Raw genomic sequence first — 17371 nt, 5'->3', positions numbered from 1 at the left:
AAGATTTTGTGATGTATATCATCAAAGAAATGATCTCAAGTTACTAAGGTTTTAATGTTCTCTATGTATTTTTATACGCAAGTGTATTATATGACGATTAAAATAACTAATATTTTATAAGTTACAAAAATTCCTTTAATAACAAATTGCTTAATGAGAAAGTTATAATTTTTGATATATTAAATACATTTTTTTTTTAAATACATTAACACACTACTTTATCATAACAAAAGATACTGGAAAAATTGATATAAATGTAATTATACATCCACCTCTCAATTATATCGATTTTGGTTTCAATACTAGCTACTTTAATTTTTCTTATATTAAAATGAATACAACAAAATATTTTTGCTTTAACTTTTTCATCTTGCACAACTGCTACATCCTCCGAAAAATGGGATGTCAACATTGTTTCCCATATTTGGTCTACCAAGTCTACGTGTTGGAGGACGTGGTCTGTATATAATAAACAATTGTAGAAGTTATTGTCTTATTGTTTTACAAAAATAAACATCTGAATACTATACCCAGAGCCAGGATGGTAGTCCCTTGAATACCGACTTCCCAATGAATTCATGCCAGGATTGAACAATGTCTGGAAACTATATCCAGCATTATGTTGCGCGCATAAAGAAAGAATGCAGCTAATTAGTCGAAAAGTCATGATTTATCATATAACAATGGTTCATTAAAATACAGCGGTTTATATAGCACTTACAACATGATGATCATATAAATTATTCCTGTAAAAAATCCGAGAATCCTCTTCAATCCCCATGGAGTAGATTTTACCACGTTACCATCTATAAGCAAATTATTATATACGAATTGTCTTTTGTACGCAAGAAAACAATTAGGTTAGATTTTACAGTATATTACCATCCGTTACATAAACCATATTTAAAGCAACACGCTCGTTGACTCGTCGAGTGGTGCAGAGACAAAATTTAAAGTTTATTTTCAATTCTTCGTGACATATAATTTTGCACGCAATTAAATTATTATGCGTAACTGGTGTAACCAGAGGACTTCTCTCTGGGTGCTTCTTCTTCTTCTTCTTCTTAGTTTAATTGGCTCCTGCCTCTTTTCCGAGGACAATATAGCCAGCCTTTTCCACTGTTTGGTTTGTCTGATCTGAGTGTAGCCGGTAGCGTATGCTGCGTTATGACTGCTACTGGTAGCCGTGTGAATACTGAATAGGCTTAAGCGGGGAGCACACTTCTGCACAACGCATAATACGTAAGCATAAGAAAACTGATTGGTCTATTTCCTTATGCACATGTGTATGGACCAATCAATTTTCTTATGCTTACGCATTATGCGTTGTGCAGAAGTGTGTGCTCCCCGCAAGGCCATCGCACACAGGGTGCGTTCGGTTTGGACGCTCACGCGCTGTAAGCGCTTATGGGCCGGTCTCACAGTCTCCGATTAACGTGATTCTCCGATTAAACTCACTCTGCATCTCTTTCTAACTATCCCCCTAGAAAGAGACGAAGAGTGAGTTTAATCGGAGAATCACGTTAATCGGAGACTGTGGCCGGTATTCATAGTTATTTAAGACCGTCTTAAGTTCAATCTTAAGATGTCATGAACCAATCACAGAGCCGTATTAGCGTCTTAAGACATTACTTAAGACGATCTTGAAGACTATGAATACCGGTCAGTGAGACCGGCCCTTGAGCGTTAAGCGGGGAGCACACACTTCTGCCACAACGCATAATACGTAAGCATAAGAAAACTGAGTGGTCTATTTCCTTATGCACATGTGTATGGACCAATCAACTTTCTTATGCTTATGGGTTATGCGTTGTGCAGAAGTGTGTGCTCCCCGCTTTAAGTCAATCCAGACGAACTTGCATAACGCATAAACATAAGCATAAGAGATTTGATTGGTCCATATGCATGTGCATAAGGAAATAGACCAATCCGTTTCTTTATGCATATGGTTATGCACCTATGCAAGTTCGTCTGGATAGACCTTTAAGGTCAATCCAGACAAACTTGCATAGCGCATAAACATAAGCATAAGAGAATTGATTGGTCCATATGCATGTGCATAAAGAAATAGACCAATCCGTTTCTTGGGTGCGTTCGGTTTGGACGCTCACGCGCTGTAAGCGCTTATGAGCGTTAAGCTGGCCACACACACTTTTCGTAGAACGTAACAGTAGGGTTTCGACCAATCGCGTTGCTCAATTCGGCCGTCTGTAACCGTAGAAGTAAGAATCGAGCAACACGATTGGTCGGAACCTTACTGTTACGTTCTACGAAAGGTGTGTGTGCCCTGCTTTAGGGCCAAAGCACATATGACAGTCGTAGTCGTGGACGTAAGTAACGCACAAGCTTTGGCGTATCCTGATCTGTCAGGTCGGGGACTACGACCGTCGTATATCGCTACGCCATCGCGCCATCTTAAGGCCTTCACACATAAAATGCCGTAAGGACGTAAAACGTAAGCGTAAGAAAATCGATCAATCCCAATCAAGTATTTTCCCCTTCTGGAGTTACGGACAGCACAATACTTGATTGGGATTGGTCGATTTTCTTACGCTTACGTTTTACGTTCTTACGCGATTTTATGTGTGAAGGCCTTTACTCACGTCGTTCGCTTTGGCGTTGTAAGCGCTTACGGATCGACTAATGACGTCATCGTTGACGTCATAACTTCTGCTGACAAACGCTTATTTCTGCAAGGTATAGTCCAGTCAAATTAGACATTTGAGCTCGGAAGTGAAGCGGTATTAATGAAACCTTTTTAGGGTTGTTGGGGGGATGTAGAAGAGCTTATTTCTGAGTTGTCGGGTTAATCGGACCGATGGGTTTTTAAGGGGGGGAGGGGGAATGAAAAATTTCGTTTTTTCGCAATAACTCGGCGAATTTTGACCGTACGTGATTGACTAACCTCTCATTTTGTAGCTCTTTTAAAGCCCTACAATTCATTTCCTGAAGACCCTAACTTAAAATCAATATTTGTCGAGTTCTAGCCGGTAAAAGTGGGAAAAAATGTATTTTGTCGCGGTTTTTTGCGTACACGTTATCGCCGCCTAACGGCTCGTTGCATATAAAACACTCGCTCATGTTACAATTTTTCATTAACTTTATACTCGAAAAGAGAGATAAGCGAAATACGCGCCGAGTCCCGAGCGCACTCGACTCGACGCGCACCGTCGCGTGGCCGATCGTCGCCGCGGCGCGGCGGCGGCGCGCCGGGCCGCCGCCGGCGACGATCGGCCACGCGTTAAAAGCACGACTTCCAGAGGCTTTCCTGGGCTCAATTTTTAACGAATCTGAACGACTGACCTCTCGTTTTGTAGGTCTCTTCAAGCTCTACAACTTTGTCAGTGGCGGCACATTTCTATCTATTAATGGAAACGAGATAAACGCAAAAAAACCGCGACAAAATACATTTTTTTCCCACTTTCACCACCGGCTAGAACTCGACAAATATTGATTTTAGGTTAGGGTCTTCAGGAAATGAATTGTAGGGCTTTAAAAGAGCTACAAAATGAGAGGTTAGTCAATCATGTACGGTCAAAATTCGCCGAGTTATTGCGAAAAAACGAAATTTTTCATTCTCCCTCCCCCCCTTAAAAACCCATCGGTCCGATTAACCCGACAACTCAGAAATAAGCTCTTCTACATCCCCCCAACAACCCTAAAAAGGTTTCATTGATACCGCTTCACTTCCGAGCAAAAGCCTTTTTTTTGTCTAATTTGACTGGACTAGTAGGGCAGTGTGAGCGTGGTGATCAAGCGTAAGCGCTTACGTTCATTTCGGAACGCATTGTTAGCGAATTGCATATCAACAAACATGTCGTCGAATCGAATTATAGACGGAAAAATTGTAACGATATATTCCAATTTCCAGCATTTAACGCAGTGGCTTTTCCTACATTGAATTTCTCACAAATGGATCTGTACATAATTTAAATATTAAGCAAGGAAAAATTATATGCATACACAAATATAAATTAAAAATTGAATAAACGAAATATAGGCTCTCCTGAATAAATCAAATAAAGGGAAGTGAGAGAGGCAATCAGAGCCACGCGCGGTAATTAATTAATGCGCAATCAAAATAAGTCAATAATAAAATATATTAGTTAATACAAATTCGGACGTTTCAACACTTTTTTTGTGTCATCTTGAGCGTAAAAATGAAAATAATACATGAAAATTTCAAACGATAAATTACAGTCAATCGCGATAAAATGAGTCAATCAGTAGAAAAGCGCAGTCAAATCAATAAAATAAAATTCATACGAATGTTCGGTAGTCTGGCAGGATATGCAAATGCTCCGAATCGATCGCACCTTCGACGTTTACTCCCAGGTTGGAAGACCAGACCAGGTAGAAAGTAGAGTTCCTATAATAAGAATTAAGCCAATGTGGTGACGATTTTTGATTGGTCCCGTCATATGTTTCAGCCAAGTTAGTGAGAGTGAGACAAGCTGTAAGTGGGAGTGAGACAAAGCTATCATGGTCGCCATATGTTTCAGCCAAGAAGTTAGTGGGAGTGAGACAAAGCTAACATTGGCTGTACATGGCGGCGGTTTGTCCTAACTCTTATTATAGGAACTCTAGTAGAAAGGAGAGATTCGATTGTCCTTTCTAAACCGTGAATCGGAGTCGCAATATGTTAAAAAACGCAATGTATCAGTATTACAATCACGAATTCTTGCTTACGAACCATTACAGACCAGTAAGTCGCAGTGTTAAAATGTATCTGTCGCTCTGACATGTCGTGAGTGAGTGAATAAGCGTTGGTAGAAATCGGAAGGTTAACATAATAAAAGCGGTGTATACATTCGAGTTTAATTGTGGGGATAAAAATTCACAACGAATAACTCTAAATTTTTGATAACCTATCAATAACGTTTAAATAAGTATCCGGTAAACCTTAAATTCCGTGTCCGTCTGCAAATTCAATCCATTCCTGTCTCTTTATGCACAGCATCTCGGAAATTAAGCGTTTATAAAAATACGATTCATTATCTAGAATTTCCACATTATCCCAATCGAAATTATGATTCAATGCTAATCTATGATCTGTTATAACAGAATGATTAGATGTAGGTATATATTCTAATTTATATATGGTTCTGGTGTTCCTTAATTCTTGTTTGTAATTGTCTGCTCGCTTGGCCTACATAAGATGCAGGCTCAATCGATGTACTGCCTACAACAAAGGAAAAGTACATCTCATTTACTAAACACGTGAAAGACACCGCGGAAAGATCTGATTCGCGAAGCGATATAAAATTAAGATTCATCGATCGACTCGTACAAATTTCTGAGCGCGAGTCTCGCAAAATTGGCATCCTTCCTAAATAATGATAAATTAAAAATTATACGATCAAAATTTTTCGCGTTATCCGACGACGATTTCAAATTATTGACGCGAAAAGTTGTCTTTCCATATGAGTACGTGGACAGCGTCGAAAAGCTGGAGGATACGTGTTTACCGCCGCGCGATTCATTTTACAGTTCCTTGACCGGTGACACCGTATCCGAGAGCGATTACGCGCACGCCGCGAACGTATGGCAGCGATTCTCCGTTCGAACCCTGGGCGAATACAGCGATCTATACCCAGCCGGAACGCCGACGTCTATAGACGTCGAATTGACATCTTATAGATGTCGATTCGACATCTATCGACATCTATAGACGTCGAAAAGACGCTAGCATTCCGGCTGGGTACCTGAAAACCGATGTCTTGCTGTTGGCCGACGTGTTTGAAAATTTCCGCGACAGCTGCGTCGCGAGTTACGGACTTAATCCCGCGTACTCATGAAGAATAGAGATAAGATAGAGATAAGGAGGACGAACTTCATGTTTTGAGATAAGCCCAAAACCCGGTTACAGTAGTAGTTCGAAAAACATACACCGACAGCGCTACGATCGACAAACTGGCATCTGGCAGTCGGGAAGAGACAGGAGGAGATAGGATATGGGGTCCGCAGGAGAAATTGCTCCGCGTAGCATTTCTTTAAGCTTAGCGCACTTATGGATCCAAGTTTCTGACACTTGGCTGTATTGACCTGTGACAATAAAAGGCAGGAGCCAATAATTAGAAGAAGGACTCCCAATATCGCGGACTTACACAGGTATGTACACATTACAGACACAGATTTTTGTACTTTATTAATTAATTTAAACAATCAAGGATTGTATACATTCAAGTACAATGTGGTTTCCAGAAACATTCAAGTGTAAAAAACTCAGATATTGGAGTGTGGGTTAGAAAAAATAATGTAGGAATTGAGGAAAATAAGTGAGGTTAGAGTATACGTCCCGAGATTTTTAAAACACCATTGTGTGATTACATAAATTATTCTGTGAAATTAAACATTTTGTTTATTTTTCTATTTTGCAGGAACCCAATAATCGATTATTGGATTACAGAAGTTGAAGCAAAATTCGAAATCTTAAAGAATGTTTTTGAAAATGATAAATAAAACTTAAATAAGAATATGAAAATAGTATGTATACAAAGAGAGAGAGAGAGGGAAAAGAATAAGTACTATTCTCTTTTATCCACGAATTGTACATAAATAATACTTGATAATATAATTAAAAAATTGTATATAGATAATATTTACCATGGAAAATTACTCAATTAAGTATAATGATCTACCTCCAATAACATTTGAATATTTGAAAAAAAATATACAATTAGTTAAAAAACCAGATAATTGGGTTACAGTCGAGTATGAGAAATGTATAATATTTGTTGAAATATTGAACAATCTAGAAGAAAGAATGAAACTTGTTATAAAACATGATTTAGAAGTTGATATATTACGTAATAATGAACTGTTATCTTGGATGACATGTAAAAAAATTAAATCAATAGATCAATTATCCGGAGTGATAAAAACATTAGATCGTTTATGATTTTAATGAGTCAATTTGAGTTACATTTTTTGTTATTTAGTACGACATATTTTATATCTTACCGGAAAAGAAATACAGCAAATGTAATGAGTAATATGAAAATTTGAAAAACTTTATTTAATCGTACAAGATAACTATAATGTATGTATGTCTATAAACTATTATGCTTTTTAACATATTATTGCAAGTATTGCAATTTAAAAGTATGAAGTAATAAAAAAATGTAATCTTATAATCTCTTTTAAATCATTGTATTTGTATATATAACCCCAAGGAGATATATGTAACACTAAAGTATATATTATATATATTATATAATCTTCAATAAAATATTACATATATAATCTGTAACCTTATAATCATATAATCTCTAATAAAATATCTTTTATAAAACTTTCAACATAGTATTCTAATTATTTGTATCATAAAACATACTACAATTTAGCATCTTTGCGTGCTCGGCGCGTCTTTTGTCTTTTTGTACAGTTGTTGGCATTGTACCGTTTTGCTAAAAAATCAGCACGAATTATCACATAAAAACTCATCACAGATGTAGTCAATTCTCTTTGGTGCAATGGACATCCTATTAGAGGTAACTCAGACTGCAATTCTTGAAGCGCGTAGCTCATGTGAAATACAGTATCAGAATTGATGGATTCTACTTTAACAATGTCTAATATCGTTTTTTCCATCAGTTGTACCAATTTTATCAAGTCGTCAGATGGATGAATCAGATATCCTCGAGATAGCAATGCAATCATCCGATGGTCCTTACAATTTGGTGATACTCGCAAACTTTGAATGCAGTCATCACATTTAGTCCACTTTCCGGCTTTTCGAACTACATATCCAGCCATGTATTCGATAATAGAAAAAGAAGGATCTTGTGTTGCCATTTTTTCGTTTGCAATTTGTTTATTTATCTGATCCATATTATCGTTGTTGGGTTTGCCGTGTTCGATGATACTGTCCATGATCTTTATCCATTCTAATCGTCCAGCCTGACTTGCAGGTATGTTTGAAAAATTTAACAGGGAGTGAAGCATTTTACCTCCAGAAACATTGCTACCCTTACATGGTTTTATCAAAGAATACATGCTCATGAGACGAAACATCTGGCCAAACAATGTTGAATCAGGATGGTCGTTTGACCCGCATACTCCTCTCGCCAAACCGAAGAAGCGTTCCAAGGCATCTTGATTCAACCTTGCAGTCATTAAGTATTTATAGTTGCACTCGTATAAGTCAAACATCTAAGTATTTCTAGAGTAGCTCTCAGTGTAATCTTCAAGCCATAGAGCACGTGCTTTCCGTTATAAAATAAAAACCATTTTTCTTTGCAGTTATTTCCCATTCGTGTAAATATTCGAGAAACTCAGTGATCACCTAAAACAATAATGTTATATGGTCGTTAATAACCTGGGAAGTTGATGTAACTTCATAAAAGTACAGACAAAAGTTAGAAAAATGTTAAAAAAATAAAAATTCTTACAGTTTCTTTATCACTACCAGGTCTCAAAGCTTTATTGGGAGTTCGAGACATCATGACTTCTATCAGCCTGTTTATTCGTTTGATAAATTGAATTGTTGGTTGACAATCCGCAAGCTCAGGATGGTATTCCTGATATATAGACATAGAAGCCGCGACTCGATCTTCGAATAACTAAAAATAAAATGCATATATAGAAATCAGAATATAATAATTTTTTTCTTTTATTTATTTGCAAGTTATTTTTTTACTTGGAACGCCATCGGTACATTCATTTTCTGATAATATTTTGGATCTAAGTGATCAGGTTTCAATTTATATGAGCAACTTTCAAACAATAAGGATGATGTTTGGACTCTATTACTGCCTTCCAATGTTTCTTTTTTATCACTCCATCGGGTGTCTGCAAAGCATAAAATATTACTATAAAATGGATGCATGTATTCAAAGCGTATCAAATAAAATATGTTATCCACATTAAACTATACTCATACTAGAATGAGCACAGTTTGGATCACTCGAGAATAAAGAAGTGCTTATTCCACTATGGTTATAGTTCAATGATTACCCATATCTCCAGTTGTGATGTAATAAAATTACGGAAGTTTTTTATCAGATGGGGGAAATCAGACAAAAACCATAACTTTCTGTCAGGATCGTAAGGATGTTGACAAGAAATATTACTTTCGGTAATTCCAAATTTCTTCCACATACTTCGATTCCACGTTGCACCATCTGTGGTAACACCATCACAAAGAAATCCACTCTTTTCAAGGAGTATGATGCATTCGAGAACGAGGCATTGCAATACATTACTGTTGGCACAACCCTTGCTGAGAAAGCATGCAACCGCCTGTACCCACGAGCCGCGAAACGGTTGATACATGAACACAAGAGCATGATCACCTAGTTCATGAGATTCAGGTGTATAATCGCCTAGGTTTACAAATCCATGAAACAGACAGGAATCTCTATCAAACTTTAAGGCTTCAGACAGTTTCATTTCATCAGCAAGGAGAATACCTGCACAGAGAACAATATAAATAATATTTTCTTTTTCAAATTAAATTTCCCACCTTGTAGTAATAATATGCATACCTCTTTTTTCAGCCGGTTCCATCTGCTCAGCTTTTGTACGCAACATATCAAACATGGTGCTACTAAACCCATATGTACTGCCCATGCATTTCACATACTTATTCACAGTGTCAACATGAGGTAAAGCAAGAATCTCATGTGATCTCAGATGCTCGTAGAGCTTTCTGTTTTTAATCCTCATGAGTAAGCATTCATATATCCATTGTTTAGTGTATCGTCGTCCTTTACTCTTTACTTTCGCTGAAGAGAAGCATGCTCTGACCGCTTCCTGTTGCGCCTGAGGTAAATTCGAAATTTCTTTCTCTACCACGGCTTTATTTGCCTTTGCGCAATTCTTTTTCAATCGGGCAACCTCGGCTTTCAGTTCCACCAGCTAAAAATAAAAAATAAAATAAAATAAAATAATGTTTACTGTTCTAATAATTTTTAATAATTCCAACTATTTCTTTTAATACTGTAAATAATACCTTGGTTTTCATTCTCTTATTCTTCGCCTTTTCATATTTTACTGTTTTTCTACTTTTTTGGCGTTTGGCTTGTGCCTTGACTGATTGGCTCAACTGTTTTTTCTGCTGGCGAGAATTCTTGGCAATCAACTTTTTACATGGTACACATCGAACATGGTTATACTTAAAGTGTACTTGATTAGGTAGTACATATCCTTTGCACAAACTGGAATGCCTGCAAACAGTTTACATATATCTACATAGTTGTGATGCATATAAAAATGTTAGGTTAAAAGAAAAAATACCTTTCTGCTATTCCACTGCCATCGCATAGCAACACTTTTTCCAGAACTTGAATGTTGTTTATCACATTATTAGTAGTTGTACCAGGTTTTATTCCAGGTATAGACACCGCTTTTTTGTTAATAAAAACCTGCGATGAAATAACATGATATAAAGGGTTACAAAGAAATCATTATAAAGGAATCACTTGTAACTGATAACAATATATACATCAACAGATCCATCGATGTTTATGACAAATTCTTTTAGCGCTGGGCGATTTGCGTGCCAATATCCCACTATTATAGAATCTTGTCCCAAAAACATCAATTTTAAATGAGCCCAGCCTTCTGGAAATTTGATTTGTTTGAGACAATAATTCAGCGTTTCCAGTGAGAATAACTCTAATTCATTAGTCTCTAAGCATGACTCTGATGTATCTGAGTTGGTATTAATGTCATTCTCTGAATCCTTCATGACGGTTGATGGTGGTGATATTGATGTGTCTATTGATTCTAAATGAATTTCTGCGTTTTCAAAGGATTGGTCAATAATGGGCTTTTCTTGTGTTTTCTGAAGAGGCTGGTTTAAACAAATTAAGCATGACTCTGATGTATCTGAGTTGATATTAATGTCATTCTCTGAATCCTTCATGACAGTTGATGGTGATAGTATTGTTGATGCGTCTATCGATTCTAAATGAATTTCTGCGTTTTCAAAGGGTTGGTCTAAAATGATGGGCTTTTTTGGTGTTTGAAGAGGCTGGTTTAAACAAATCTCAGCTGTTGCTGTCCTGAGTTCATTATTCTCAAATTCTTTATTCTGGCATTTCAAAAAAAGAACAATAATAATAATAATAAAGTAATTAAATCAATAATCATGTTTTAGAAAAATTTATGAAGGGAGAAAAATGTTTATGTGATGATTTAGTTTTGCAGATAAAAAGAAAAATATAGTTTATATAAAAAAATGACAAAAGAAAATATTGTACAGCTCACTGAGGGAGAATTTACTTGACAGAATAGCAGAAAGCAGAAAACAGAAATATATTCATACAAATACTCTTGAAAGATAAAGATACCATTTAGCGTTATATTTGCATTTTTCACAAAAAAAAGTACTCATTTTACACACGTTTTCTTGAGGAACTGCTGTCGGGTTTAAAGTGACTTTTCCACGTTCCATTGTATGATGTACACCACTTGAAAGAAGTATTTCATAATTACTTCGTATGTCTTCTGATCTGAAGTGAAGCTCACAAAGAACTTCGGTATCCTCTGCTTTGCGACCGATAATATCTTCCCACTTTTGTCGAATAAATGGAAATTTATCCTAGAGCAATAAATATTGTAAAAATATTAAATATTTCAGGCGAATTAATTCAAATATGTGAATTTTGTATTGATGTAAATACAAACCGTTCGTGGAAATTTAAACATGGTTTTATTCTTTAAACCATGTAATTTATTATTTCTCTTTTCACTAGCCTTTCCCGATTTACAACCGGGAAATGAGCACACAGTTTTCATTTCAGAAAATCGTTCTTCTTCACTTATACTATGTTTTATATGCGAGTGTTACTTCTACAGTAACTTTATGATAATTTACTCCACGTAAACGAGTGACTTATCGTAATTAGTTATTACAGAAATAACGCTCGCGTAAACGTAGTATATTCACCTGATCGCGACTACCACGAGTGTAGTAATCTACTAATATACACTCGCACTGTATACATGAATACGCCGTTATGGGACGGAAGCGACATCTCGACTAGCACTTCGAACTAATATCGACAACCACTTTTGGGCTCATGAATCTGACGCATCGCCTATAGGAGTTCGTCCTCCTTATCTCTATTCTTCATGCGCGTACTACTACACTTTACCAGGCTTTACGTGGGACGCCATGTTGAAACATACGTGTATCAATTTCGAACTGCTGACCGACGTTGACATGGTCATGTTTATCGAACGTGGTATTCGTGGCGGGCTGAGTCAATGTTCCGGCAGATACGCGAAGGCCAACAACAAGTATATGGAGTCGTACGATTCATCGAAACCGTCGTCGTACCTAATGTACTTCGATGTCAACAACTTGTATGGCTAGGCGATGTGTAAGCCACTGCCCTACGCGAAGTTTCGATGGGTCGAAGACGCGTCAAATTTCGACTTTAGCGCGATCGCTTCGGATTCGCCTACGGGCTATACGCTAGATGCGTACCTCGGGGAGCGACGAAAAGACCCAAAAGTTATGTAGAATTATGCCGCCCAGATAGCGCTTTCATCGCCCCCTCTACCCCCGCTGCGGTACGTATCTAGGGCGAAAAGACCCAAAAGTTGTAGAATTGTGCCGCCCAGATAGCGCTTTCGTCGCCCCTCCCCTGCGGTACGCAGCTAGCGTATATTCTCGAGGTCGATCTCGAGTAGGATTCCGTCGTGAGCCGTCGTGAGGATCGGACGTGCGGCATATTTCTGAGTACGATACTTGGCGGAAGAAGAAATGTGAGGAAATGCGGAGGAACAAATAGTGTGGAATTCGTGACGGAATTATATAGACGTAAAGATACTCCGAATTACCGGAGTACTGCGATTCAAAGTGGAGTAGGAAATCCAAAGTGGAGTACGGAACTCGGTGGAAGGAGAAACGGATGGAATGCGGAGGATCGAATAAAGTTACTCCGAATTAGCCATAAAGATAAGCCACTTTGCATATTAAAGGATGGTGAGTCCCCTCACGGGGCTTGATAGATCTTTAAAGAATCGTTTTTCATAAGTTACAATTATTATTTTTACATTCGAATTATTTTTATCCTTACTTTAGTTTAAAGGATTTATTGAATTTGTTTATATATTTATGTGTTTCACCCCTGATTTAATATTTGTGGTATCAATATGTGTGTTAAGATTAGGATTAAGGATTTAATATAATATTAAACTTTGGAATTGTGGCGTACATACACGTGGCACGCGGTTACCACGGGCGTTCACGCTCTCGCATATGAAGATCACGCGTAACGAGAGTGAGTAGTACTTTCCCTTGCCTATTATTCCCTGTTTACTACCATGGATGGTCCTTGGACGAGAACAGGATAAGTTACCTTGACTTTTATATATGATTTCGATAGATATAACGTTTGTACAACTCACCCTAGTTGATTATTTTCCCGATATATCACTTTCTAGTTTATTATTTATTTCGCGTATTTAGTGATTAGTTCTTCGGATTTACATTTAAATTATACGATTTATTGAATTGGAATTTATTTGTGATTCGATGTCCTCTTTCTCTATTTAGGAATAAGATTAAAGATTTGGTAATATTAAATGTTTAATTCTATGAGTTGTATATTTATTTTTGCATTTAAATTGAATGATTCACGTTTTCGTTCATGTATGTGCGTATGAAAAGATCACGTGTGACGAGAGTTAATGGTACTTATGAGTGATACATTTAGGAGTAAGATAAAAGATTGGGCAATGTAAATGTCTAATTCTATGAATTGTTTATTTATTATTGCATTTAAATTGAATGAGTCACGCTTTCGCGCATATATGTGCGTGTGAAAAGATCACGCGTGACGAGAGTTAATGGTACTTATGAGTGATATATTTAGGAGTAGGATTAAAGATTTGGCAATATTAAATGTATAATTATATGAGTTGTATATTTATTTTCGCATTTAAATTGAATGATTCACACTTTCGTACATATATGTGCATGTGAAAAGATCATGCGTGACGAGAGTGAATAGTACTTATGAATGATATATAGTTTTTCACTTAATTGATGTTCAGTTTCTTATTTAGGATTAGGATTAAGGATTTAGTATAATATTAAACTTTCAGTCATTTATATATACACCCATAATTGTGGCTTACATACACGTAGCACGCGGTTGCCACAGGTGTTCATGCTCTTACATATTTGCGCGTGTAAGAAGATCACGCGTAACGAGAGTGAGTATATAACATTTTCCATTGCCTATTATTTTCTGTTAAACTGCCATGAAAGATTTGACAACATTTAATTAGTAAATATTGATATTAAGCCACTGTATGGTATTTGTATACATGGCATGTGTTTACCACTAGCGTTCACGCTCTCAGATAAACACGCGTGACGAGAGTGAGTGGTATTTTTCCCTTGCCTAATCCCTGGACGAGAGTCTGACGATTTGTTTTGATCCTTACATTTAATTTCGGCAAATATAACATTTATATAGCTCAGTTAGTGATGTTCCTTTAATTTATATGAATAATATTATAAAATTTATTTTTGGATAACATAGATATATTATCTCAGTCGATTACTTGACATATATATCTTGTTGGTTTAATATTAGATTACTCATTTTGCTTATTCAGTAATTAATTTGTTTATGTTAACCTGATAAGAACTGAATATGCCGAGGAACTCTAAGAAGAAAAATCTTTCTTTTGAAGATAAGTCGCCTAACTCTTGTAAAGAGGAAAAAAGGCAAAGATGTGATAGGGGTCCGGAGGAGCTCCTTTTGGATTCCTCCTCTTCTTTATTGAATAGAACTTTGTCTCGTACTTCGCCAAACCGTAACAAAGACACCAATAAGAATAATTCGGACATGGATTCTTCTTCTCCTCTGAATAAAACTGTGAGACCCTCTGAAGGGGGTTCCATAGAAATTCCGAAAATAACACAATTCATTGCGGCACAGAAGGCCAATAGATATAACAATCATAGTTTAGCTCCTTTCTTAGTACATGTTGAATCATTGGCGTCGGGCGACTCCGAGGTATATAATATAGGTAATTTACACCCAATGAGCATAGGGAAATCATTATGTAAAAACTTTAATAATATTAAAGTTATTAGGAAGTTGGGGAAAAACGTTTTGGGTAGCATATATCCCTAACTATAAGATATTCAGATCCGGAACCATTAGAGGCATTGATCCTTCATTCTCTGAGAGTGAATTATTAGAAAACTTGACGCTCTTGGATGAAGATATCAATATACATTCAATAGAGAGGTTGAAATTCCGAGATAAGAAAGACGGTAATGAGCTCAAAGATTCTTTTTCAATTAAAATTACATTTATGTCTAGTTTGTTGCCGGAATCAGTCCTTTTTTATAGGGTGAAGTGTAAAGTCAACCCCTTCGTAAACAGAGTTCGAAGGTGTATTAAATGCTCTAAATGGGGCCATTCAGCTGCCTTTTGCAGAGGTGAACTGACCTGTGGATATTGTGGAGGCAAACATACATCGGAGTCATGTGACAGATCGAACGTAGTAGTAAAATGTATAAATTGTAAGGGCGATCATTATTCCTCTGATGTGTCGTGCCCGGTATTTTTGAAACACAATATGGCATTTGCTAATGTTTCACAATTTAGAGCCAGGAATTTGATCACCTCGAAAAGGATTACTTCCTGTAATCAGGCGGAGAAACTGTTAAGATCTGCTGCTTTTCGTGGTTGGAGTTTTGGATCCTTTGTGGGTGGGGCGGAGGCTGATCAACGTGAACGGCTTCCGTCTCGATTTTTTCGAGTGGGTATTCCCTCTTCAAGGAGGGATAGGAAATCTACGCATAGTAGTTTTTCCGATACGGATTCATCCCGGAATGAAACATTGAAGGCATCTAATGAGAATCAATTAGTAATTTCAGCAGAGACTCGGAGCACTAGCGATATGGATGTTGCTATTACTTTTCCCCGTCCGGATATTATAATAGAAGATCTAAAGAAAATATACGTTTCGAATTCAAATGAGAGGGATAGAAACTTAGCCCTTGTAGAATATATGAGAATTCTTTTCAGTAACGAATCCGCGATTATGAATAATAATAATAATAACTGATGGCTCGTTGGTTGTACTTGTCGATTAATTTACTTCTTTTGATTATATTAATTATATCACGTTCTCTAACTCTCTTAAAGTTTTGCAATGGAATATTAGAAGTGCTTCTAACAAACAACCGGAGCTTTCGAGCCTCATTAGAGAATACGACATCGTTTGCTTACAAGAAACGTGGCTTCAAAATCGGAGTTATTTTCAGTTTAAAGATTTTTTCACATTTAGAAATGATAGAGAACACATGGGAGGAGGTACGGCGATTATTTGTAGGAAGGAACTGGATCCGATTTTCATCGATGTAGAATTCCCGGATTTCTTGGGTCTTGAATACTCAGTAATTTCTATAAAATGCGACAGACTATGTCAAAACCGAGTGATAATTGTCTCCTTATATAAACCTCCTAACACTCATATAAATGAGGCCGGATGGTCGGATTTCTTTCGCGCGATAGAGTCGTCTTGGAGTTCTAAGGGTGTTATTATTTGTGGCGATTTCAATACGCAACATTTATCTTGGGGTTCTTCACACCCGAACCGAGATGGAAGAGCCTTGGCAGAGGCGTTGGTTCATACGAGATTTTCTTATTTGAATGATGGTAATCCTACTAGAGTCTCTGATAACATGAATCATATTAGTGTTCCCGACCTTACTTTAGTCTCGAATGATATTAATTCAAGATATTCCTGGTACACTCTGGATGATCCAATGGGTAGTGATCATTTTCCTATTGTTACTCATTCCATTTTGGTCATTGTGTGGATGAATCGTGCAATGACCTAGGTAAAAAGAGACTTAATATCACTTCGTTAGATGAATCACTCTTTTGTGAGTTAATGAATTCCAAGATGAACGAGGCTTCTGTAACTATGGATTCTACTACAAAGAAATATGAGTGGTGGTACGAGAGTATAATTGACAATGCACTGCGAGCAGGGGCGAAAATCATGGACTCAAAAGAAATTACAATTTTTGACCCTTCGATGGGTACTCGTAAAAGTTTTCCGATCAGACATTCTAAAAATAGGAAAAAGATGAGACCGCCTTGGTGGGATGAGGAGTGTACGGATGCCGTGTATAATAGAGGCAAGGCTTTTAAAGAGTTCAAGTCCTCTCCTTCTGAAGAAAATCTCTTGAAATATAGAAGGTTTTCTAGAGAATGTAGAATTACGATTCGACGTAGAAAGAAAATTAATTTTCAAAATTTTATTAATGACATAAATTTCAATTGGAACATCAAATCCTTTTGGGATACAATCGGAGCTTTTAAGAAGAGTATTTTCTTTAATAGACCTAGTCCTCCTACGGAGAGTAGATTGTTGACCA

At 36.8% G+C, this 17371-nt stretch overlaps 2 protein-coding genes and 1 long non-coding RNA gene across 3 annotated transcripts; 1 reads left to right on the top strand and 2 right to left on the bottom strand.

Annotated features, from left to right (window-relative positions):
* Positions 1–109: 109 nt before the first annotated feature.
* LOC139814066 (selenoprotein K) lies at positions 110–1177 on the bottom strand. Its single transcript, XM_071780034.1, has 4 exons — positions 883–1177; positions 722–806; positions 531–605; positions 110–459 (listed from the first exon to the last, which is right to left on the bottom strand). Exons 1-4 carry the CDS (start codon positions 899–901, stop codon positions 366–368), a joined length of 273 nt encoding a protein of 90 aa, XP_071636135.1. The 5' UTR covers positions 902–1177; the 3' UTR covers positions 110–365.
* Positions 1178–5896: 4719 nt separating this feature from the next.
* On the top strand, positions 5897–7082 carry LOC139814072 (uncharacterized). Its single transcript, XR_011732330.1, has 3 exons — positions 5897–6111; positions 6205–6283; positions 6381–7082. It is a non-coding gene; the product is annotated as an uncharacterized lncRNA (long non-coding RNA).
* Positions 6842–10948, bottom strand: LOC139814056 (uncharacterized). Its single transcript, XM_071780018.1, has 8 exons — positions 10448–10948; positions 10240–10367; positions 9956–10169; positions 9489–9861; positions 8959–9413; positions 8642–8793; positions 8394–8564; positions 6842–8287 (listed from the first exon to the last, which is right to left on the bottom strand). The coding sequence occupies exons 1-6, from the start codon at positions 10868–10870 to the stop codon at positions 8701–8703; spliced, it is 1686 nt and encodes a 561-aa protein (XP_071636119.1). The 5' UTR covers positions 10871–10948; the 3' UTR covers positions 6842–8287; positions 8394–8564; positions 8642–8700.
* Between the last annotated feature and the right edge of the window lie 6423 nt (positions 10949–17371).

The sequence above is a fragment of the Temnothorax longispinosus genome, chromosome 6 (genome assembly GCF_030848805.1).
Source record: "Temnothorax longispinosus isolate EJ_2023e chromosome 6, Tlon_JGU_v1, whole genome shotgun sequence".
NCBI lineage: Eukaryota > Metazoa > Arthropoda > Insecta > Hymenoptera > Formicidae > Temnothorax > Temnothorax longispinosus.
This window is presented reverse-complemented; position numbering and strand designations above follow the sequence as displayed.